General features: G+C 42.0%; 2 protein-coding genes and 1 non-coding gene across 4 annotated transcripts in view; 2 read left to right on the top strand and 1 right to left on the bottom strand.

Moving 5' to 3' along the window:
• The window catches only part of HAUS8 (HAUS augmin like complex subunit 8), a 66004-nt gene extending 63635 nt beyond the window's left edge, over positions 1-2369 (bottom strand). Inside the window, exon 1 of one of the 2 annotated variants that reach the window (XM_089667558.1) lies at positions 2275-2369. In XM_089667558.1, coding sequence (XP_089523684.1) covers positions 2275-2309 — 35 coding nt within the window. In that variant the 5' untranslated portion in view covers positions 2310-2369. The remainder of the gene's footprint in view (positions 1-2274) is intronic. The other variant, XM_089667560.1, reaches the window with a different exon arrangement.
• A 171-nt stretch (positions 2370-2540) lies between these two features.
• MYO9B (myosin IXB) overlaps positions 2541-24886 on the top strand; it is a 240583-nt gene continuing 218237 nt past the window's right edge. Inside the window, exon 1 of the mRNA XM_089667549.1 lies at positions 2541-2922. The gene's annotated coding sequence lies outside the window, so the exon portion shown is untranslated. The remainder of the gene's footprint in view (positions 2923-24886) is intronic.
• LOC149470097 (U6 spliceosomal RNA) lies at positions 23103-23209 on the top strand. Its single transcript, XR_016311051.1, has one exon. It is a non-coding gene; the product is annotated as a U6 spliceosomal RNA (small nuclear RNA).

Raw genomic sequence — 24886 nt, 5'->3', positions numbered from 1 at the left:
ACACTTGGAATTGTGATCTCTGTATGATCCACACAATTATATTGAACTAATTATATCACGATTAATCACCATAAGGTGATACCACTTATTCACATCTGTTTGAAATGGCATGGTATTGTGTATATTAAAATATATTACCATATAGCGCTGCACCAACTTATTCGAATATATATATATACTATCGGATGTTTTTTCTTGGTTGCCTTTTCGGTGTATCAGCTGCTTATTTACATAATTCACTGTGTTTATATACATATGTATGTATATATATATATATATATATATATATATATATATATATATATATATATATACACATACACACACACACACATACACTCTCTTTGCGTCCTTTGGTAGCGCTCGCTAAAATCTTTTTATCACATCCTGGCTTATCCTTTATCCCTTGTGCTGCCATTGCTGTTTTTGCGTTATTTACACATGGGTATAAAATCAATTAAGGCCTGAAGATGACACAAAACCCCCAAACGTATATATTCTGAAATCAGAGATCCTAGAAAATAAAATAGCAGTAGTTCCAATTTTTTATGTCAGAGGATATTATCTCAAAGGTCTAGGAAATGCAAAATTTCAGTCACAAATACACTTAAGTTAATTTTAGGGCACAAAAAGCAATAAATTATCCAATTTTTTGGTAAAATGTAAAAGATGAGGTTGCATCAAGTAAATAGATATCCAACTTGTCAAACCTTGTATTTGTGTGCACTAGTGAAATGGCAACAAACGTTAGTACCCTATATTTTCTATAGGTGACACTTTTAAAGCCCCTTATAGGTCATCAGTATAGTGTCACGGAGGTGGTCTGGTGCTAGAATTATTGCTCTCATTCTGGTGTGCCCGGCGATATGTAACGTGTATAGCAATCGACGGTTTCATTTGTAGGTGTGTGCGCTTTTATGTTTGTGAATGTGTACATATGTGGGGGTGGGGGCTTTGAAAATTTTTTTTTTGGGGGGGTTATATGCTTGAGTGTAACATCTATTTAAAAAATAAATTTTACTTAGCTTTTTTTTTTATTAAATTAGGAGACAAAATCCCCTATGTGATGATTTTTTGGTGACAGGTTCTCTGCTTCCATCTAAAAGACCCTGGATGTCTCCCCTGTGCTCCACTGAATGTAATGCAGTGTACATCGCACCGCATTACATTCCTTCCCGGTCTCAATGACCGGGAATGTGTCAAACGGGGGCCCGAAAGTGACGTCACATCACTTCCGGGTCATGAGAAGGGGAGGGGAGCGGATGTGTCTGCTCTCCTCTCTCCCTTATACCACATCCTGTCAGTGCACACTGAGCCAGGCCCAGGCCCGCAGATGGGCAAGCAAAGCCCAGGACATATAGCAGGCAAGAGGGGAGAGGCTGACACTGTGGGCTGTGTGGAAGCAAGCGGACGGCAACGCTGCTGCCCGAACGCTTCCACCTGACAGATGAGCCCTTCTGCTTGCCTGCAGCAGGGCTGAAGGCAAAAAGAAATTACCTGCCCAGTGCCCCGGAACTACATGTCCCAGGCATCGGGCTATAGAAATTGTACATCCCTGTACTAACAACTTACAAAGCCATACACAACTCTTCCCCCAGCTACATCACTAACCTGGTTCTCTTCGATCCTTCCAAGACCTTCTGCTCTCTAGTTCCCATGTCACCTCCTCCCATGAGTGCCTCCATGACTTCTCCCGAGCTTCTCTCATCCTATGGAACTCCCTACCCCAATCTGTCCCCAACTGTCTCCTAATCTATCCATCTTTAGATGATCCCTGAAATCCTGCTTCTACCAAGTAAACTGCCATTTATTTTCTCCATCAGCTCATCCCTCCACAGCTATTACCTTTTGTATCACTCAACCCTTCCTCCTAGATTGTAAGCTCTAATGCGCAGGGGCCCTCCGTTTCCTCTTGTACCAAATTGTATTGTAACTGTATTGTCTCCCTTTATATTGTAAAGTGCTGAGCAAACTGTTGGCGCTATATAAATCCTGTATAATAATCTAGGGACAACCCAAAATGAGGGATTTTCTTTTACTTTCACAGATAATGGTAAACTGGACATATAGAGAGGGTGAATCTCCCTGATGGGGGAACAGAGAGCAATAAAAACCTGACGGGGGTTCTAATCCCTCTCCTCTCTATCCAAAACTAAAAAAAAGTTTTGCTTTTAGTTATACTTTAACTTCTAGTAGAAGTCTGAGTGTTTGAAACCAACACGGTATTACTTCATTGTAGTACATAACCAAATCTCCATAACCACCCACACTCACCCTGCATCTGCCATTCCTTCTCCCTCTCCCGCCATCTCTTCAATTTAGATACGCATTACCAGCTTGTCAGAGCGGCGGAAATAGGAGGCGCTCTATCTCAGCTCTCTATCAGCTGGAGGACCGGCGACCCGCACAGCAAACTCGATGGTGCGTGCTGCGCTGGCTCCTCCTCTCTATCATTCTGGATGAGCCCAGGCTTGGACTCGGAGGAAACGCCTTAGCGAGGGTGGGAGGAAACCTGTGGCTGTGACGTAACGGGGAGGAAGTAAGGTAGGAGGGAGAAGGGGGTTGGTGAGAGAGTGTAGTGCTTCCTTCTGACTCTGGGTAGAAAGAAAAGAATAAAGGGGAGCGCTGAAAAGGAGGACAACTTCTTCAAAGTCAAGGAAAACAGCAGGCTGGGGTTGGAGAGTGGCTGAGAGACTGGAGGAGCTGTGAGAGACATGGAAGAGAAGATTTAGGGAAAGAAGGTAAAGACTGCTGTAAAATATCACTTTCCTCAGACACCCTCCTCCTCTCCAGGCACAGACAAGGGCTCCCTGGGCATGTTTTAGGAGGAGCCCAAACACCCTTCAATTACTCATTAGTCTGCTGAAGTCTAGCTTTCTCTGACAATGACCCAGAAGACAGGAAGCTCCCCTGCAGTCTGAAGTAAGTGGGTGCCTTGAGATATGCCTTTCCTTGTCATTCAGCAGAATTGTGAAAGCAGGGTTTTGTAATGACTTCCATCAGGACTGTGTAGCGGTTGTAATATCTAATGCTTGTCAAAAGTGTTTCTCAAATGAGTGGTGGGCATGTTTTTTTTTCCAGTAGCTTTATTTGTAAAAATGTAGGATAGAGAGTTGATCACCTGAGTACCCCAGCCTGTGTGAAGGCATTGGTGTATCAAGAAGGCAGAAGTGGTTAACTAGTAAGTGAACTCAGGAAGTGAAGATTTGCTCTCTTGCAGGAAATCTATCCTTTAAATGGTTAATGTTGCAGTTTAGCTTACAAAATCATCTCTATAGCTTTAGTGAACGAAAGTGATTATAAAGGATCATTTTTTAAAATGTTTTTATAGCAAACATTATTATTATACAGTATTTATATAGCGCCAAAAAGTTTGCTCAGCGCTGTACACTATAGTGGGGGACAGAACATGAGACAATACAGTAACAATACAATACATGAGGGGTTCGAGGGCCCTGCTCCTTGGAGCTTACAATCTAGGAGGGAGGGGATAGTGGTACAGTAGGAAATGGCTGTGGGGGATGGAGTGGAGGAGATCGGCAGTTAGGTGAGGGTGGGGTAGGCTTCCCTGAAGAGATGGGTTTTCAGGGTGCGCCGGGTAGGTGACAGTCTGATAGATTGGGGTAGTGAGTTCCAGAGGATGGGGGAAGCCCTGGAGTCAGGCATGGGAGGAGGAGACCAGGGAGCTAGTAAGTAGGAGGTCTTGTGAGGAGCGAAGAGAAAGTGTTGGGTGGTATTTGGATATCAGGTCGGTGCAGTAGTTTGGGGCAGTATTATGAATAGCTTTGTAGGTCAGAGTTAGCAGTTTGAATTTTATGCGTTGGGCAATTGGAAGGCAGTGGAGGGTTTGACAGAGGGGGGTGGCGGATACGGAGCGGTTGGTAAGGTGGATGAGTCTGGCCACTGAGTTCAGGATAGACTGAAGCGGGGATAGCCTGTGATGAGGTAAGTCGGTGAGGAGGGAGTTACAGTAATCGAGTTGTCAGATAATAAGGGAGTGAATGAGTTGCTTTGTAGTCTCTGGGGTTAGGGACGAGCGTATTTTGGAGATGTTGCATACTTACCTGCTCTGTGTTAAGGACTTATGTACACGGGGCGTTTGAAAAACTTTTCTCACCGCTGGAAACTGACTGCTAGAAAACGTAGGTGAAAAACGTCAGTTTAGCTGTGTTTGCATTTAGAAGCGTTTTTAAGATAACCTCAGGAGACCCTCCCAAATGCCCAGAATGCACTGAAAAATTGCAAATAATTAACTATTTCAGACTTATGAGAAATAGTGAGAGCAGTATGTTTTGAGATGGCCTGTCTTTTTTTTTTTTTTTTTTTTTTTTTACCTTCACGTGAAACCTGGAACTGACTGCGCTGGTGTGCTAGGTCCATTTGAATACATGGAAAATGCTGTGCATGCATTTTTGATGAAGAAAAAAGACAAGGGACAGTATCTGGATATGGACCAGCCCAAAAACGTGTCTAAATGCAAACGCGTTTACACACAGTTACAAGCTTTTGAAATGCTGGTAAACTCTACTCCTGAACGCGATTTTTGTGCTTTAAAAAAAATGCCTGTAAACTACTGTTAACGACTATGTGTACATGGACACATAGGAAAACATAAAGGAGAGTTCAGGGGCTTCTGAAAAGAACAAAAAACTGCTCCTAAACTTCAATTTAGCAGCTGCAGTGTACATGAGCCCTAATGGTTTTGCACAGAGCAGCTGTGATCCTTGTCTTCTCGGGTCCCCCTGCTGAGTGCCTCCATTGCAGGCTGCTTGTTATGGGGGCACTCATGCATGCTTGCTCCTCTATAGGACACACAGTGTAGCTCAGCCCTGCTCCCTCCTCACTGGCTGTGATTGACAGCAGCAGGAGCCCATAGTTTCCGCAGCTGCCCCTCTGTCCAGGGAGATAGGAGAGAGCCGCTGCTCTCATGCACAGTGCTGGATTGAGATCGGGCTCAGGTAAGTATAAGGGGAAGGGGGGAGCTGCACAGCAAAGGTTTTTTTACCTTAATGCATAGAATGCATTAAAGTAAATTAACTTTTTACTTTTAGAACCACTTAAAGCAGAACATCACCCAAAAGGGGAAGCTCTGCTTGTTTGCACCCTGCACTGCCATGTTTGTCACTTTTTTGTTGGGAGGGGGGAGTGGGTACCTGGTTTTGAGAGGTACCCGCTTCTGCTTTTGGTCAGATTGCTGCAGTAATCTGAGCAGAATTGTGGAACCCCCTCCTTTCCCCTGCAACCTTCTGGGACACATCACAGGTCCTAGAAGACTGTGGGACCATTCACAAAGCAAGGCTTGCGCAAGCGCAGTAGGATACCGGCTGTGAAGCCGGAAGGCTTCACTACCGGTTTCCTTTACTTAAGATGCCAATGCATGCACCTGAAGCCAATTCAAGTACTGGCCTGGGTGAGGTCATCGCTGGATGCCTGGACAGGTAAGCGTCCTTCTATTAAAAGTCAGCATCTACAGTATTTGTAGCTGCTGACTTTTATTCTTTTTTTTAGGAGGGAGACTGGAGCTTCTCTTTAACTTACCTGTAATGTAGGATCTCCAACATTGTACAGGCAGCTGGGTCCTGTAGTTATTAACTTCTGTAGCACTGTAAGATCAACTGTAGGAAGAGGACCTATCATCACTGCAAAGATATCTACAGGATCCAGCTGTCTGTACAACATGGAAGATACTTCATTACTGGTAAGTTAGGTTACTAAGGCTTCTTTTGGCTAAACATTCACATTAATTTTGCCTAGATAGTACCCTAAAAATTTTACTTTTTTGCCTTGAATTCCTCCTCATAGTGGCAGTGCATTACCTCTGACTGCAAGTCTCCGGAGGTTTGGAGTGAGATTTGTTCTCCTTGCTGGGAGAGTAGAGGTAAGCTTGGGAATCCTCAGAATTCATCTCTAGCGGAATTTTTTTTTCTTTGCTCCAATGACTTGGGAAGAGGGGCAGAATGTCCTGGCCCACAGCTCACTGGAGTTTAAAAAAAGACTGTAAGTTCAGCTAGCTGAGTATGTGAGTTTGGAAGACACCCAAGCCCGTCTCTGCTGCTGCGGAAGCTGTACCCGAGGAGCTGCAGTGCAAGTATCTCTCTGCGCCTACTTCATTTTATGGATCTTTGCTTCCACCACCTCTCATGCTGCCTCTTGAATATTCTTTCACCAGTCATCAGAGGGAGGGTCTATCATGAGGAAGCAAAGCCCTGTTTCTCTAAAAATATGGCTACCCATGCGCAGAGACAGTGTTAAAGAAAACATGGTAAAGCTTACCATACACCTACAGGCTAAAAGAAAATAAAACAATCTGACAGATCACTCAATATATGCTACATAGTGTGAATGGACAAATCTCCACTGCAGCTGTTGTATTCTGACAGCTGGTGCCGCTGGCAGTCAAAATGCCCAAAACAGTGTTTGTACCTGTTTGGATGCAAGTGCTGTCTTAGCCAAGAATTTTCCACCTGACTCCTATAAGGATGTTTGGAGGGATGATGATGACAGGGCCATCCACAGAGCAAATTTTGTCCGGTTCATCAGTATGGGTAAAATCAGCTGCAAGGAGACCACAGTCAATGTTGGTATATTATTCTTTGTCCTCATCCTGCCTTTTTAGGGTGCCAATGGCTGCAAGCAATGACCGGTGTGTTCTGGCAGGTGGGCAGTCCTCCTATCAGAACACAATAGCTCAGTGGGGAGATTGCTGTACTAACATCGCATAGTTAGTACAGAGACCTCTTCGTGAGCTACTCAGTGGGTTTTTTTTTTTTTTTTTTGTTCAGCCTGCCGGGCTGAACAAAACAAACCTCATAGTCTGCACCAGGCATTACAGAATTGTATATGTCTACAGTTCCCATATATAAATAGTCAAAATATTTCTAGATCTTCTATAATTACAAGGTAGTGGTAAAATTAATACTGAATATCGGTTTCATATATTTTCTTACATTTAAGATGACCTATTTCCTGAAAGGTGAATATGATCTCTAAGTAATTAATTCAAGGTTGCAGTAGGCCATGTAGCAATCGTACCCACGGAGATGGACGCGGTTCAACCATTTTTGCTCCATCTTGGCAAAGGATCATCAATCTTGTACAAACATATCTTTCCTCATTCTCCCCCTCCCTCTCTGAGAGCCCCAGTGACATTTGGTTGGTGTGTGTGTTGGAAGTGTCACAGGCAGGCCAGGGAGCTCCAAGCTATAAAACATCTCTGAGCTGGGTGCCGGGCTGGCTGGGAAGCTGCAATCTGGCACCAAGTAAAAGGATAACCCAAGCCTTCCCCTGAGTTCAAAGACATTCCAGAGGCGTAAGAAACTAGATAACACTTTTAAAATCCATTTTTCCCCTATGTCTCATATCTTGGAATATGAGAGACTTACATAAAAACCAGGCATATCTTCAGATCGCTCACGATCAGACAAATCGTTTGATAGGACACACTCCCTGGCTGGAATACATAGAAAAGAAGAAAATGACATCTCTTGAACCATTCAAGTATGTATTTCATAGTTCATATCTAACCATTCCTCAGCTGCGTCTGCATATTAATCTACCCGCGGGTGGAATGTCACTTGTGCCTGGGAAAAGTTATGAGCCAAAATATGAGCTATGAGAGATTTTGGTTCTAGTTTGGGTCTCCGCACAGACAACCCCTCCCCAAATGAGGCATTGGTCCTTGGCTTCAGAGACACCCCCTGGGGGGGACGGACTACAAAATAGACTGTCAGGCCTAAGAGTGTAAGTTGAAGAATTCTCCCTTTTAACATCAGAACCAACTTGGGAGTCAGTGCCCTTTTGCTCCGAAACTTGATCTGCTTAACCCAAGGTTGATTGGCAAGTACTTTAACCCTTTAACCTCCTTTCTGTTACCTCTTTGCTGTGTTATTGTTTTCTGTGTATATGTATATATATATATATATATATATATATATATATATATATGTGTTACATCTTTTTTCTGTAAATGTTTTTATTGCACCCTTTTAACCTTTTAGTAATAAATCCTACTTTCTGAAAGTGTTGAACTGTTTCTACAGCTCTTTATTGCAATTTACGAATTCCTGCCGCTGAAGAGCGCTACTGTGTGTATAACCTGTCTGTGGTGACAGTGGTATACAGATGTTTATTTCAACCATCCTAGTGTTGTTGCTAATATTGCCGAGTTTCCTGTTTCTTTGTACAAAAAGGAGGTGTTGGCAGTGTGAAGGGTTAATTGCGTAATTAACCTGACCCAGTAACAATCGCGCTCAGGCTGCCGGTACATCAATTTGTGGTCCAGTGAGCTGGAAAATCGTTGTGCAGGGTGAAGCTGGGTGTGGCATTGTTACGCACGTGACATCGCGGTTTTAGATTGGCCAGCCCTTCGGTCACGAGTTTGGGAGAAGGGCTGGGGTCTGGCATGCGATCATCACGGGCCAGTCTATTATGGATGGCTTTGTGCGATTTAGACCTCTTCCTATTTTCTGTGAGCTACAAAGACTTTTTTATATATTTTTCTATAATCTGTTTTGAAAGGAACCCTTAAGCCAGGTAAAAACGGCATGTTTCTATTGAGCTGATGGGTGACTTATGGAGTTGCCACCTCTTTCTAACTAGATGCAGGCAGGCCAGGATGCAGCTTGTAAATTTCTTAAAATATGTATGGACTTATTAATTGGTGTGTGGCTTGGTGCCCAATGGTAAGCACTAGTTTCCTGTAAAAGCCATAGTGATCCAGAGTTTGCCAGACATTTAGCATTTTCAAAGGAAGGTCACAAATGGAAGCCTACATATTCCTCTGATTATAGCTACATATCAGAGTTGCTGTGACTCTGGTCTCCAGAGTTTTGCATACATGAGTTTACTAAAGTAAACTACCATATTTGAATGGTTCGCAATAAATGTGAGGCTTCAGACATACCACATGTATAATACAGGAAGGAATGGAGAGCAGAGAATATGTTGATAGTGTACATAACATGATCAGGAAGCTGGGCATTCTGGACTGTTCTAACAGATCAGTATACAGTTGCAAGAAAAAGTATGTGAACCCCTTGGGATTACGTGGAGTTTTGCATGAATTGGGCATAAAATGTGCTGTGAACGTCATCTAAGTCACAACAATAGAAGAACACAGTCTGCTGAACATAATACTACACAAACATTAGATGTTGCCATGGTTTAATTGCACATAACATGTAAACATTCACAGTGCAGGGAGGAAAAAGTATGTGAGGCCCTAGCTTAATGACTTCTCCCAGAGCTAATTGGAGCCAGGAGTGAGCCAACCTTGACTCCAATCAGTGTGATGATATTGGATGTGTTGCTGACAGCTGTCCTGCCCTTAAAAAAACACACACCTGTTTTGGGTTTACTGGTTTCAAGAAGCACTGTCTAATGTGAACCATGCCTCGCAGAAAAGAGCTCTCAGAAGACCTACGATCAAGAATTGTTGACTTGCATGAAGCTGGAAAGGGTTACAAAAGTATCTCCAAAAGCCTTGATGTTCACGTGTCCACGGTAAGACAGACTGTCTACAAATGGAGAAAGTTTAGCACTGTTGCTACTCTCCCTAGGCGTGGTCGTCCTGTAAAAATGACTGCAAGAGCACAGTGCAGAATGCTGCATGAGGTAAAGAAGAATCCCAGAGTGTCAGCTAAAGACCTACAGAAATCTCTGGCACATGCTTACATTTTTGTTGACACATCTACAATAAGGAAAACATTAAACAAGAATGGAGTACATGGGAGGACACCACTGAGGAAGCCACTGCTGTCCAAAAAGAATATTGCAGCACGTTTGAAGTTTGCAAAAGAGCACCTGGATGTTCCACAGCACTACTGGCAAAATATACTGTGGACAGATGAAACCAAGATTGAGTTGTTTGGGAAGAACACACAACACTATGTGTGGAGAAAAAAAGGCACAGAACACCAACATCAAAACCTCATCCCCACTGTGAAACATGGCGGAGGGAGCATCATGGTTTGGGGCTGCTTTGCTGCCTCAGTGCCTGGACAGATTGTTGTCATTGATGGGAAAATGAATTCCAGAGTTTATCAAGACATTTTGCAGGAAAACGTACGACCATCTCTCCGCCAACTGAAGCTCCGCAGAGGATGGGTGATGCAACAGGACAATGACCCAAAGCATACAAGTAATTCAACAAAACAATGGCTGCAACAGCACAGAATACGCCTTCTGGAGTGGCCCAGTCAGAGTCCTGACCTCAACCCGATTGAAATGCTGTGGCATGACCTTAAGAGAGCGATTCACACCAGACATCCCAAGAATATTGCTACACTGAAACAGTTTTGTGAAGAGGAGTGGTCCAAAATGACTCCAGATTGTTGTGCAGGTCTGATCTGCAACTACAGGAAACGTTTGGTTGAGGTTATTGCTGCCAAAGGAGGGTCAACCAGTTATTAAGTCCAAAGGTTCACATACTTTTTCCTCCCTGCACTGTGAATGTTTACATGTTATGTGCAATTAAACCATGGCAACATCTAATGTTTGTGTAGTATTATGTTCAGCAGACTGTGTTCTTCTATTGTTGTGAGTTAGATGACGTTCAGAGCACATTTTATGCCCAATTCATGCAAAACTCCACGTAATCCCAAGGGGTTCACATACTTTTTCTTGCAACTGTATATGTAGATTTTGCTGAGAAGCCTACAGCTAACAAGTGCCAGGCACTTCTCTCCAGAACATGATAGGGGTAATGCTTTACAAGTTTCATTCATTTTTTGACAGCTGGAAATTGAAAAAGTCAGGTTAGACTATAAGAATTTCATCGTTCATGCAAGGTATGGTTTATATCAGCAGACAGTACTTTAGCCAAGTATAAAAATGAGCAATAAATAATTACCATCATTGTCAAATTTTGAAAAAAAATATAGAAGCACCTTTAGGGGAAAAAAAAAGAAAAATGCAACACTTACAGCGGGCTACATGCTGCACATATGAGGGCGTGGCCAAAGAGTTGATCTAGCTTCATGGTGCAGGACTTTTGGTAGTGTTGCCCACTTGTTGACAAAATAGGGCCTGGAAAAGCACCGAAGACAGAAAAGTACTGCACTAAATATTGGGACACAAACTTTAGTGCAATCATCATTTACAAAAAAATCCACAACATATTCTTTCCATTCGGCTGAAAGTGCCCTGTGAGTATGAGACAGAGGGTATGACACCGAGTACTGTGTACAAGAGAGAAATGTAGAGTGTTTGATGATAGGCAGTATGTGCAGGAGAGGAGTATGGAGAGTGTAATTGCAGGCCGTATGTGCAGGGGAAGTTCAAGGATGATGTGCAGGATAGGACTGTGGACAGCATACACAATTTTCAGAGTGTAGTACTTGGTGGAAGGAAAGGAGTGAAAAGTGCGGGAAGACAACTTGGGATAGAGTACATTTTTGTGTATGTGTGTTTGTGTATGACTACAAGTTCTCTTGATGAATATGTCAGGTCTTTTATCCTCTTGGACACGGGTACCTGAGCCTGGTTCATGTCCAATAGAAATTAATGGCTGCCCATGACTATACTCCAGGTATATGGTGGTCCTATCCTAAACACAAGTATAGCGTATGGTTTCCCAGGCAAAGGGGAAAGTGACAGAATGTACATTGAGCAGGCTCAGGTACCCATGTGCTAAAAGCCTTAGACACCTGAAGTGACACAGCTCTGCAGCTAAAGTGCAGGGCTCTACTTCCTCTCTAGTAAGTGTGGAACTTTCACTGCTGCAGTGAGGAGAAGAGCTGGGGGTGTAGTTCTGGAAGTCCCAGGCTTGCAGAAGGTGAGGTCAGGAGTGGAGTTTGGGAGGGAGGTGGAAGTTTTTGTGGTGGAACAGTGAGGTAATATCCAGGGGAATTAGGCACAAAACATTCAGAGGTGCATATCATTACAGCCAGTGTTTCAACAAGGAGGAAGGATGTGGGCTATCCCCTGCTGAAATATTGGTCGTATATATCCTCTGTATTAATGCTGGGACAAGTTATTTCATATAGGACATGAAAAATTAGAATGTTTAAAAAAAAAAAAAAGGCACAGAAAGTTCGGGCATACTAAAAAATGTATGCATCTAATGATACTAACCACTGTTTGACCTCTGTCCCAGCAGCACTGGCAGCTACATGTACTAGCATCTGCTGACACTAATCTACTTTGCTTAGGTGTTTTGCAGAAGGAAGACTATAGGAAGGAAATGTATCATTTAATTCCACAGAACTTTATGCAGAGCATCAATGATAGACATCCCTCTTCAAAATAGATGCGAGTTATTGCGGTTGTTTGGAGGTCTGAAAGACTTTTATGAGGCATATGCCATCCATGTCCAGCTCACCCCAAACACAAGATGGCTTTTCTATGATGGGTGGCTCATGCTGTCCACTAAAGCCAGTCCTCCTGTTTTGTATTGCTTTTTCTGCAATGAGTGCCCTACCTCCAATATGGTAGGCATCTCCACACAGCATAAAGTGTTAGGCAACGGGCACAGTTGAGGCTGATGCTGTGGTGGCAAGACAGAGAACAAAGATGTGAGACTATCCCAACAAATCCAGGACAGTTGTCATCCATGAAATGCTGTAGATTTCAGTCGCCTGAAGATGGAGGCTGGCTTATCCTATCTATACCTATCCATTTTTCCCCCAAATGTTTTGTTTTTATTGAAATCAGTGGAAACGTATCAAAACACGTTAATGGATTGTGTTGCATTGCATTTTATATTGGATGTGAATGTTTGCCATATGTGCGTCATGGCTTGTGTTCACTTGCAACTTAATGCATTTACTGAGATGCGTTTCCATTGACTTCAATGGAAAACACATCAGGTGAAAATGCAAAGGTGTGAATTCAGACTTATACTCTGTAAGTTAGGCTCCTTTCACATGGTGATCTAATCAGGTCTGCCTGTCAGTTTTCCAGGCAAAGCTGATCAGAAGGTTATTGCATTCCCATGGACAGGTGGGTGTAAACAGACTTGTATCCATTTAAACCTGCATACCTCCAGGTCTGATCCAGTCCTATAAATAAATAAAAACAATTGAAGGGTATCTGTCCTCTTCCATTTGGGCAAAGTTGATCGGAGGGCATTCGGATGTAACAGACAACATAGTCTGTTTACTCCCTTGCCGCCCATAGAGCAGAGAGGGCTCTGTCTGTGTCCGCTCTGCATAACCTGCAACCTGTGTCATCTGCCTGCTCTGCTCCAATCAGCAGGGGATCCCTGAGTAGATCCCCTGCTGACTGAGGCAGAATTTCCCCAATGTGAAAGGGGCCTTATTAAAAATCCAAGATTTGTTAGTAGTTTGCAAAAAACAGAATGGAGGCAGCAATGTCATTACAGATATTGAGCATGCTTTTTTGTATAAATTGTAGCCATCATATATTGCCAGTAATGTTTTAATTGATTATGTAAACTAAGTTGCAAATGACGACAGCTAGGTAACAGCAAACTATGCCTTCTAAGGCATGGCATTTCCTCTGTGGGTGTTGTATATAGAGCACAGTTGATTCATTCTGTCTGGGTTTTTCTATCATAGTGACTTTTTCAGTATTTATTTGTTGTCTCTGTAGATTGGTATTATAAGTGACATTTTGGAGCCAAGTTTATTTTTTAGAGATTAGGATGTGATTAATTTCTATTTTCCCATAATTAATATTGCTACTACTGCCCATAAATTATAAATCACAAGGTAAGAGAGAAACTTTGGTTTCCCAGAAGATTTAGAGGGGCAAATTTTGCTGGAGAGTGGTTGGTGGTGCCTGCAGCAGTTTGAGTTTTTACAGCTCTTCTTACTTAAAGGGCTTCTTGACCTTCAGTAACAAGGTAGCTTAGAAACTATGACCAGCAAGTGGTGTTGTTATTAAAGTGGACCTCAACTCCAAAATTGAAGATTTTCTATTTTATAGAGAATATTTAGTAAAGTTAATGGCCGGCTCTACTTAATTAAGCTATATATGCTATTGTTTTCTAGTATGTCTTTCTTCATATACGGCTAAGCATGGCAACATTCTGAATATGAATGATTTCATGCTAGGCCTTATATATAAATAGTGCATTCATAAAGTATTCAGGTCCCCTTTACTTTTTACAGTTTTGTTATGTTGCAGCCTGATACTACAGTTGTTTAACCACTTGTCTACCGGGCACTTATACCCCCTTCCTTACCAGACCAATTTTCAGCTTTCAGCGCTGTCGCACTTTGAATGACAATTGCGCGGTCATGCAAGATTGTACCCATATGAATTTTTTATCTTTTTTTTTTCTCAGAAATAGAGCTTTCTTTTGGTGGTATTTAATCGCCGCTGGGTGTTTTACTTTTTGTGCTATAAACAAAAAAAGTGCAAAAATTAAAAAAAAAAAAAAGTTTCTTTCTGTTATAAAAGTTAGCAAACAGGTAATTGTTCTCCTTCACTGATGTGCGTTGATGAGGCAGCACTGATGGGCACTGATAGGCGTCACTGATAGTCAGCTCTAATAGGCAGCACTGATGGGCGGCACTGCTGGGCACTAATGGGCGGCACTGCTGGGCACCGATCATCAGGGCACTGATGATCGATGCCGATCCCTGCTCTGACAACTGCCAATTCTTGGCTGTACTTTCCTCGTGGACAGCATGAGGAAAGTGCAGCTGAGAACCAGCAATTGCATTTCCCTGTGATCAGCGTGTCATTGGACATGACTGATCACGTGGTAAAAGGCCTCTGTGATTGGCCTTTTACCACATCACGTGATCAGCTGTGTCCGTAGGACACAGCTATCATAGAGATCGCCAGGTGCTCGCCCCAGGGGCACTCAGGAGAGTTCGTTCTGGGAGGACGTCATATGACGTCCACCCAGAACTTGCTGGCCGCAGTGCAGCCGTCATTCGGCTAGCTATCTATGGTCGGCAACTAGTTAAAGGATAAGTTCACCTTTCGTAACATGTCACATGTTTCACCCATATTCAGGGTGTAACATGTAATATATTATGAATGGACCTCCCCCCTGCTAGCTGTTACAATTTTTTTTAAAAACTGCGGCAGTGTGCGGCTCTGCCCGCTCGGCTGCGTCACTCATTCACCGTATTCTGTGAGTGAGAGCGTCACAAGTTCCAGCAGGATTATTACAAAGCCCAGATCAGTGGAGGACTGCAGTGATGGTTGTCATTCTGGAACTTTGTCCCATCTCTACACAGGATCTCTGGAGCTCAGTCAGAGTGGCTATCAGGTTCTTGGTCATCTCTCTTATTAAGGCCCTTCACCCCTGATTGCTCAGTTTGGCCTGGCAACCAGATCTTGTGCCAAACCTCTTCAATTTGAGAATTATGGAGACCACTGTGCTCTTGGGAACCTTCAGTGAAGCAGACATTTTTGGTAGCCTTCACCAGATCTGTGCTTTGCAATAATCCTGTCTCTGAGCTATGCAGGCAGTTCCTTTGACCTCGTGGCTTTTGCTCTGATACAGTATGCATTGTCAGCTTTGAGGCCTTTTATAGAGGTGTGTGCCTTTTCAAATCTTGTCCAATCAATTTAATTTACCACAGGTGGACTCCAGTCAAGTTGTAGAAACATTTCAGCAACCATCAAGAGAAATGAGAGGCACCTGAGCTAAATTTCAAGTGTTGTTGCAAAGGGTCTGAATACTTATGCCAGTGTCATATTTCAGTTTTTTTCTTTTTCATACTTTTGCAAACATTTCTAAAATGCTGTTTTTACTTTGTCATTGTGGGGTACTAAGTATAGATTAAGGAGAAAAAAAAATGAATTTAAACAACTGTAGTATAAGGCTTCAACATATCAAAATTGAAAATAGTGAAGGGGGTTTGAATAGTTCATGAATGCACTGTATATACACAGTATGTATGTGTGTGGGTGTACACACACACACACACTATTTTACCTATGTGCAGAAGGTTTCCTGTAATAATGGCCAGTATCTGCTGCTCCCTCTCCTTGTGCAGGGTGATTGGTCTTGTATCCACCCCCTCCTGTAGTTTTCTGCAGGCAGTCTTTTGTGGGTAGAGCCTGCTGGGTATCCACAACAGATCTGAACTGGCTACTAACAAAGGACCAACAATTAGATGTTTTTTTTTTTTGTTTTTTTTTAATGCTGCACACCACAACGCACAATAGTGCATTACTCTGCACTGCAAATCAGCATTTTTTTAGTGCTGTATTGTGCCCTTGGAAATTAATGGCGCTGCATTGTACTAATGCATGTATGATATGGTGGATGGGCTCTAATATAGAGAGATGTTACCAGAGCTTTGTGGGCTTTCTAATAAGACTGCCTGGTCAGTAGCTGCTCACTTTTGGACAACTAGCATTTTTAAAAGATCAGAAATGGCAACTACCTACAGGTGAAACTCGAAAAATTAGAATATCGTGCAAAAGTTCATTTATTTCACTAATGCAACTTAAAAGGTGAAACAAATATGAGATAGACTCATTACATGCAAAGCAAGATAGTTCAAGCCGTGATTTGTCATAATTGTGATGATTATGACTTACAGCTCATGAAAACCCCAAATCCACAATCTCAGAAAATTAGAATATTGTGAAAAGGTGCAATATTCTAGGCTCAAAGTGTCCCACTCTAATCAGCTAATTAAGCCATAACACCTGCAAAGGGTTCCTGAGCCTTTAAATGGTCTCTCAGTCTGGTTCAGTAGGAATCACTATCATTGGAAAGACTGCTGACCTGACAGTTGTGGCAGAAAACCATCATTGACACCCTCCATAAGGAGGGAAAGCCTGAAAAGCTAATTGCAAAAGAAGTTGGATGTTCCCAAAGTGCTGTATCAAAGCACATTCATAGAAAGTTGTGTGGAAGAAAAAGGTGCGCAAGTAGCAGGGATGACCGCAGCCTGGAGAGAATTGTCAGGAAAAGGCCATTCAAAAGTGTTGGGGACTTTTACTAGGAGTGGACTGAGGCTGGAGTCCGTGCATCAAGAGCCACCACACACAGGCGGATCTTGGACATGGGCTTCAAATGTCGTATTCCTCTTCTTAATCTGCTCCTGAACAACAAACAACACCAGAAGCGTCTTACCTGGGCTAAAGAAAAACAGACCTGGTCTGTTGCTCAGTGGTCCAAAGTCCTCTTTTCTGATGAGAGCAACCTTTACATCTCATTTGAAAACCAAGGACCCAGAGTATGGAGGAAGAATGGAGAGGCACACACTGCAAGATGCTTGAAGTCCAGTGTGAAGTTTCCACAGTCTGTGTTGATTTGGGGAGCCATGTCATCTGCTGGTGTTGGTCCACTGTGCGTGATTAAGTCCAGGGTCAACGCAGCCATCTACCAGGAGATTTTGGAGCACTTCATGCTTCCTTCCGCAGACGAGCTTTATGGGGATGCTGACTTCATTTTCCAGCAGGACTTGGCACCTGCCCACACTGCCAAAAGCACCAAAACCTGGTTCAATGACCATGGGATTACTGTGCTTGATTGGCCAGCAAACTCGCCTGACCTGAACCCCATAGAGAATCTATGGGGCATTGCCAAGAGAAAGATGAGACCGAACAATACAGACGAGCTGAAGGCCGCTATTGAAGCATCCTGGTCTTCCATAACACCTCAGCAGTGCCACAGGCAGCTTCAATGCCACGCCGCATTGAGGCAGTAATTGCAGCAAAAGGGGCCCAAACCAAGTACTGAGTACATATGCATGCTTATACTTTTCAGAGGTCCAATATTGTTCTATGTACAATCCTTGTTTTATTGATTGCATGTAATATTCTAATTTTCTGAGATTGTGGATTTGGGGTTTTCATGAGCTGTAAGCCATAATCATCACAATTATGACAAATCACAGCTTGAACTATCTTGCTTTGCATGCAATGAGTCTATCTCATATATTAGTTTCACCTTTTAAGCTGCATTACTAAAGTAAATGAACTTTTGCACGATATTTTAATTTTTCGAGTTTCACCTGTATATTCCCCCTTGGCAGTATTCCCTTTAAGTGTGTGTGTGTTAGTGTTACAGTTAGACATTTGCTTAGTATCGATACAGCGTTATGATATGCATGAAAGGCTTACTGCAACTGCTTTGGCTGTGTTGCATCACAATAGGGATCCGTTTCCATGTCTCTATATATTCAGTTCATAAATACTTAATAATTGTAAAGCATGTGGTTTACCTATCTGTCTATCTAATCTATGGATCTATCATGCAAATAATGCACAGTTTTAAGTCATAAGACAATTCATGTTCATAGCCAGAGAGTGGGGGCTGTTTTCATATCTCTTCTGTCACAATGAATGGTTAGTGCCCCGGGGTACAGCAAACAACATATGAAAGTTATTTTGAGAGGCACAGGGAGGGGGTGGAAAGGCCTGAATACAGTGCTGGGTTTTGTAAAAATGTGGCCACAGCAGAGTTTCTCCATTTAAAAGTGTCAGTCATGTGCTGGAGGGAAAAAGTGAAAATCGAGCACTGCCCTTCGTTTATATTCTCAGAAGTTTATGAATCATAAGTTCTGTGGCCAGTAAGCCTTACAATGTGCAGATCCTTTTTTCATTTAATTTTGTGCAGTAACGTGTTATGCTTTATGTAGTACAACAAAAGGGTCAAATTACTGCAAACCTAAAGAGTAAAGACTTATTTTAAAGGAGAAGGCAAAACCTTAAACTATTATCTACAAAAACAAACTAACAATAAAAACCGTTCTGTTTTCCAAAAAACAATCAGATCTCAGCCTGTTATAATCAAAAACCCTGCTGTTGACATAAGGACTTGTGAGTATATGCAGGACAACCTTAAGCTTGCCATATACGAGGGGCGCTCAAGTCAAACTGGGACTTCTAATTTCACAGGTATAAAAAAAAAAAAAAAGGATGCTAGCTTGTTCGTACTACACAGAGTAGTAAGTGGCAAATGTGTCCTATTACTGATAGGTGGTGCACATGTCACGGGCCAGTCCAGAGACCGTGTTTCAGAATTTTAGACAACCGTGTTAGTGCATGCATGGAACAGCGTGTGGTGATGAAATTTCTTGTCAACGAAGTCGTAAAACCTGCAGATATCTACAAAAGGCTTCAAGCACAGTACAGTGATGAGACGCTCAGCTGCAGTAAGACATTTCAATGGTATAAACTTTTCAAAGATGGCTGCTCATCCGTCAGTGACGATCCAGGCCGCGGTGGTTCCCAGCCCATAGCAGTCACTTCTGTGACCATTCAGCACATGGAACACGTGATCCTGGATAATTGACATATAACCTGTCGTGAAATTGCACAAGAGTCGAATCTTTCTGTGGGAACGGTGAACACAGTCATGACAAAGTGAAGCAAACTGTCCTAGGATGGTTCAGGGATACTGACAAATCTTTCTATGCCAAAGCTTTTTAGGCAATAAACGCTGGGATAAGTGTGTAAATGTAGCAGGGGAGTATGTAACAAAAAAAAAACCCAAAACAAATGCAGTTTCCACTCCTTAAAATTTGTTCTTTTATTATATAAATTCAAAAGTCCCGGTTTGACTTGAACACCACTTGTACACCCCCGTAGGCTGAATAAGAGAAATCCATTAGATCCCCCTATTCCCTCTAAACGGTATGGGTGGAGAAATCTAGCGCCTATATTTAGACAGCCACTGCTCTCTTGGCTTTCAGAATTCCTGAAGAGTGACTGCATCTGACTGTTCAGCTGAGAAATTTTCACCAACTTTCCAGGTTTGTCGAGTCAGTTGGTAACGAAAGGCTGAGGTGTATGACCAGCATAAGTTACCACTAAAATCAGTACAGGTGGTCTGTTACTGGCATCTGGGAATTAGAGGTGCTATCTTTTTTTAACCTGAATTTTCTTTTTGAGCATTCTGTTTTTGAAATATTTTACATATTTTTTTTTTTCTTTGTGCGAATTTCTGCCTGAGTACTATGTTTTATAATAAAATAAAAAATGTTTCCTGGTGTTGGGCTTCATGAATTGAAGTCAAAAAGGCCATAGTGTAAAATCTCTGGTGCTTTTCCATGCTTAGCAAGCCACTGGTCTCCGGTACAGCCGTTTGTTGCAAGTAAATGGCTATATTCTGCTGTATTTGTGTAAACCTTGATTGCTCTGCAGGCAAGGGAAAGTGCTGGGGATTTTATGCTAGAGGTACATGCTACATAGTATGGTTACCTATATCTGCTAGAGATACGCTTATTCAGCTTCAGTATTTTCATACAACTTTGTTGCTACATAATGTCAAGTGGCATATGAGGATATTCTTTACTTGGTCTGTGTGTATGTCAAAATCATACCCTTCTAGTCATGTCACTGAATGTATTTCTCATAACTTTGTAATTCCTTGTGTATACAACCCTGCACGGTGTCTTTTTGCCTATATTTGGAGAAATAGACCTTGGCAAGGCCAAAAACATTTCTTCATATGCTTTTCTATTCCAGGAAAACTATTGTGTTCAATTAGACTAGCGCTGCTGTCTTAAAAATGCATAAAGATGATTGGTCAGTAAATGTTTTGCCTTTTTATAGGCTGACCTACAAGGCTAGATCTCATTTTGAGGACATGTGTGTTCTAGTATGTTTTGTTGTGACAAAATGCAAAAATGCTTTTGTTGACTGCACTGCTGTGAACTACGAATCCATGTTAAACACTGTCAATGCATTTTTGATGCAGAGTAAAGACATACTGGACTCCATCTGGTGTGAAGCAGCCCATGCTGCATATTTGAGATTGACAGGCGTGCAGGGGCGATCTCACACACTTAAGCCTAATACAAATGATGAGAAAATTGGACAAAAATACTGCATTCAGAGCTATTGTCCTATAAACTGATTGTTAGTACACAGCTTTCGAGGGCTGATCACAACAGTTCATGCAAAATTATCCGAAGGCGCTAGCACAAAAATATTTCTCGTATGATATCAGACATAATGATTTTCGATTATTCAGTACAGTATTCGTCCAGAAAAAAAAAATCAAGTTACTAAGACCAGGCATGCTCAGAAATGGAAGAATACAATACATTGCATCCATAGTTGTATTCTGTCATATGATACTTTTCTTAACTTTAGTAACGTCTTCATTTTTTATATGAGACTAGCATGCAAAAAAAGTATGATCATTTGTCCAAAATTCTCATGTGTATGAGGCTTCAATGATGCCTTATAAGTAAAAAAAACAAAACTGGTCTTATACTGTAGACTGGTGTGCAGTCAATTGTTTGATGTGAGGGCAAGACAAGTGGCATACTCTGTAAAGTTATCTAATCTGCTCCCTGCTGTAGAAGTGTTATCTTGCTATTCTATTTTACAATTTAATGGCCACTTGAATGAAGCCGGCCATAAACTGACTAAATAACCTTGCATTGTATGCAAGAAGTAATTCTTTTGTTTTAAAGCACAGAAGAATGGGGTACTGGCATTTTCAGTAAGTTTGTCTAAATTTAACTTTTTCAACTTTAAATTGAACTAGCACTGTTTTGTTTTTATTTGAACCCTCTATCTATAAGCCTAAATATATATTATATATATTGTAACTTGAGATGACTTACTCGCATGTTCATGTTTTGGCAGACAGGCCTCACTGAATTGTGTTTTTTGGGGTTTTTTTTTTGTTTTTTTAACAGGCAAAATGTATTGATTTTAAAATTAAATACTTATTATTTTACAATAAGGCCCATGTCATACTAGCAATATTTATAGCTACTTTTGTAGCTGCTACAGAATTGCTCTCCATAACCTTTTTGTTTCTGTGGAAAAACTGAATTGCAGTCATAGAGAGGTCCATGTCACTGAAGTTCTGAGCAGTTTTTAGCTCAGCTGTTGAGCAGTTGACTTTTTGCAGTGTTTGAAGTTAGAAAATTACCAGCTTCGGTAGCTACTCTTTATCCATTTCAGATGCCAATTACCATGGCACACCAGCAATCTGTAGCTCTGTATACAGTATATGTTTGGTAGCAGTAACTCTTTGTGGAAAGGACGCATGAGCTGAAGGTTATGGTGAAAACAGGTATTTTGGACAGTCAAATACTTGCAGCAGCTGTTGATGAGCAAGGAGATGGCATATCAACTAATAAGCCCAACAGAAAGGTAAGTATATCGTCTCTTCTATTGCACATATGCATTACCAAAGTGACCCTGTGCTGTCAGTCATTTTGGTGTTCTCGTCTCCTCCACTATAGAGTCTTGCTTCTTTTGCTACACTTGTTTAATTGAAACCCTTTGTAATGGATGTGGCTGGTGAGCAAACAGCCCATGTATGCAAAAATCTTGATTTTTATATTCCTTAAATTTCCCACCTGCCAGCATAATAGAACTTGAGACTTGGGATACCCAGCAGGGGTTCCTGGCGAGAAGCCTCTTTGAAAGCAATGGGAGGCTGACAGCTCCTGCAGCTATTCGTGGCTGCTTGCTTGTAATTGCTCAGTGATTACCTGCGAATCATTGGCTCTGGGCACCGTCTGTGTCCAGAGCTGATCATTTGCAGGTAATCACTGCTTGAGCTATTACATGCGAGTGGCTGAGAAATAGCTTGGGAAGCTGTCAACCTCCCATTGCTTTCAGTGGGGCTTCCTAATTATTGGGATCCCCAGCTGGATCTCCAGCATTAAATCACTAATGGCCCGATTCCCAAGTGTCAATGGGGTCTAAGAGCCTGGATGGCCTTTGGGCTTGTGTCGATGGCATCTGTTTGAGAAGCTTCTGAGATCCTGCAGAATTTGACATTTGACCTGCAGATGATCTCCTTTTGATCTGATTAAAGTAGGTTTTGCATTTCCATTGCCTTGTGTGGGGGAAAAAAAGACTATTGACCTAAGCCTTAACGGTTCCCATAGACCAGGGGCGGGCAACCTGCGGCTCTCCAGCTGCTGCAGAGCTACAAGTTCCACCATGCCTCTGCAAGTCATAGCTGTAACTGTCAGTTCTGCAGTATCTCATGGGACCTGTAGAGTCATGCTTGTAACTTCCGGTTTTTGCAATGCCTCATGGGAAATGTAGTTTGACAACAGCTGGAGAGCCGCAGGTTGCCCACCGCTGTCATAGACATTGACCGTTTCCCAACTGTGCAGTTTTTTTTTTTTTTCAGATGGGGCGACAATCGATTATTTGTGGGGGAACTCAACTCAAGACTGCTTTAAATGAGCATTCTGAGAGCACAAATGATTGGGCAAGTTCAAAATTTAAAAAAAAAAGTCCTCGCTTCGGCAGGACATATACTAAAATTGGAACGATACAGAGAAGATTAGCATGGCCCCTGCGTAAGGATAACAAAACAAAAAAAAACCATAATGCTGTCTTAAGCCGGCAGTAGATGGTTCGAATATTGCCTGTTTAGCATGGACTGACCGAGTTTCAAATCATCTATGGACAGGCTGATTGTACCCAAATCAATTCCTGTATGAATTGAGTACAACCAGCGTGTCAGATTTTTAATGCGATTATTGCCAGAGGATTTGGCTGCTAGTGATAATCGCTGTGCTCTCCTGACAGGCCTGCTGGGAGAACACAATAGCTCCATGGGAAGGATTCCCCCATCAACACTGATTGTTGGGAGAATCAAGTGATTTTCTGATGAACATTGCATCACCTATGGCCAGCTTTACTAGTCATTTAGCCACCAGGCTTAATGGGGAAAAAACATATCCGTCTATGGCCAACTTTAATCTACAAAAGGCCCTGTGCCTATATTTCATTCTAGGTTTTAATTCTGATGTTACCTCATACCTTCTAGAATAATATAAATTCTTGGTAGACCGTGGTAAAATGAAATATTTTCATCTATCAATGGCTGGTTTCAGTTATGCTGTCATTGCTGACCATCTCCTAGATTGTAAGCTCCGAGGAGCAGGGCCCTCCTATCCCTCTTGTATTGAACTGTATTGTTGCTGTATTGTCTCCCGTTATATTGTAAAGTGCTGAGCAAACTGTTGGAGCTATATAAATCCTGTATAATAATAATCTTAGATTGTAAGCTCCCAGGATCAGGCCCTCCTAACCCTCTTGTATTGAACTGTATTGTTGCTGTATTGTCTCCCGTTATATTGTAAAGTGCTGAGCAAACTGTTGGCGCTATATTTATCCTACAAATAATAATGCCTTCTGTACATGCTAGTGGCCTGGCTGTAATGCTTTTGTAAGGAATTCTGACACTTCCAGGAAGCATGCTCAGAACTGTGACTCAATAACTATTCATGTTAGATACAGCCAGGCATTTAGCATTTGTAAGAAGGCCACTAATGGCATCTCTAATGCTTCTCTTATAACTGGGCTCATTTTAAGTGCTTTTTGTGGAATAAAAGCGTAGAGGAGGGATGTGAATAAAGATGGCTTACCAAAGTGTGGATATGCCAGCAAGACTGTAGACATTCATTGATATATGCAAAAAATAAATACTTTTCTGTTTTATTTTTACTAATGTGCAAAGCCTTCCTTCTATTCATCTGCTTCCTCTATTTAGCTGGCAGATAGGGAAGTTGCAGGAGGAGCTACTGTATCTTTGTGGTGTCTTATTGTATGCAATCTTGTCACAGTATAGAATGCTTCCAGCCTAAAGGCTTTTGTCAGATTCAGTTGCTGAAACAGGTTTCAAAGTAAAGCCTAGTACACACAATCAGAAAATCATCCGAAAAATACCACTTTTGAAGCAGTCGTACAATAATCTAATCGTTCGTACACAGCTTTTGTCCAAAACTATATGAAGGGACAAGCACGAAAATTTTTCTCGTATGATACCAGGTCGTACAATTTTTGTCCAAAAATACAATGCGAATACAATACATTACATCACTTTCAAATTTTTATTCTGTCGTACATGTATTTTAATAACTTTAGTAAGCTCTTTACTTTCGATATGAGACTAGCAGCAAAAGAACATGGAGGATCAGTTGTCCAATATTCTCCCTTTCGCTGCCCGGTCCATTCGGCGTACGGACCTACAGTACTGCTTCTAGTTGGCCAGGTCCGTACACCATATGGA

This window comes from Staurois parvus, unplaced genomic scaffold (genome assembly GCF_062004578.1).
Source record: "Staurois parvus isolate SC_StPar_1 unplaced genomic scaffold, SC_StPar_1.0 ptg000053l, whole genome shotgun sequence".
NCBI classification, from domain to species: Eukaryota; Metazoa; Chordata; class Amphibia; order Anura; family Ranidae; genus Staurois; species Staurois parvus.
Note: the sequence above shows the minus strand (reverse complement) of the source record. Positions and strands in the feature narration are given on the sequence as shown.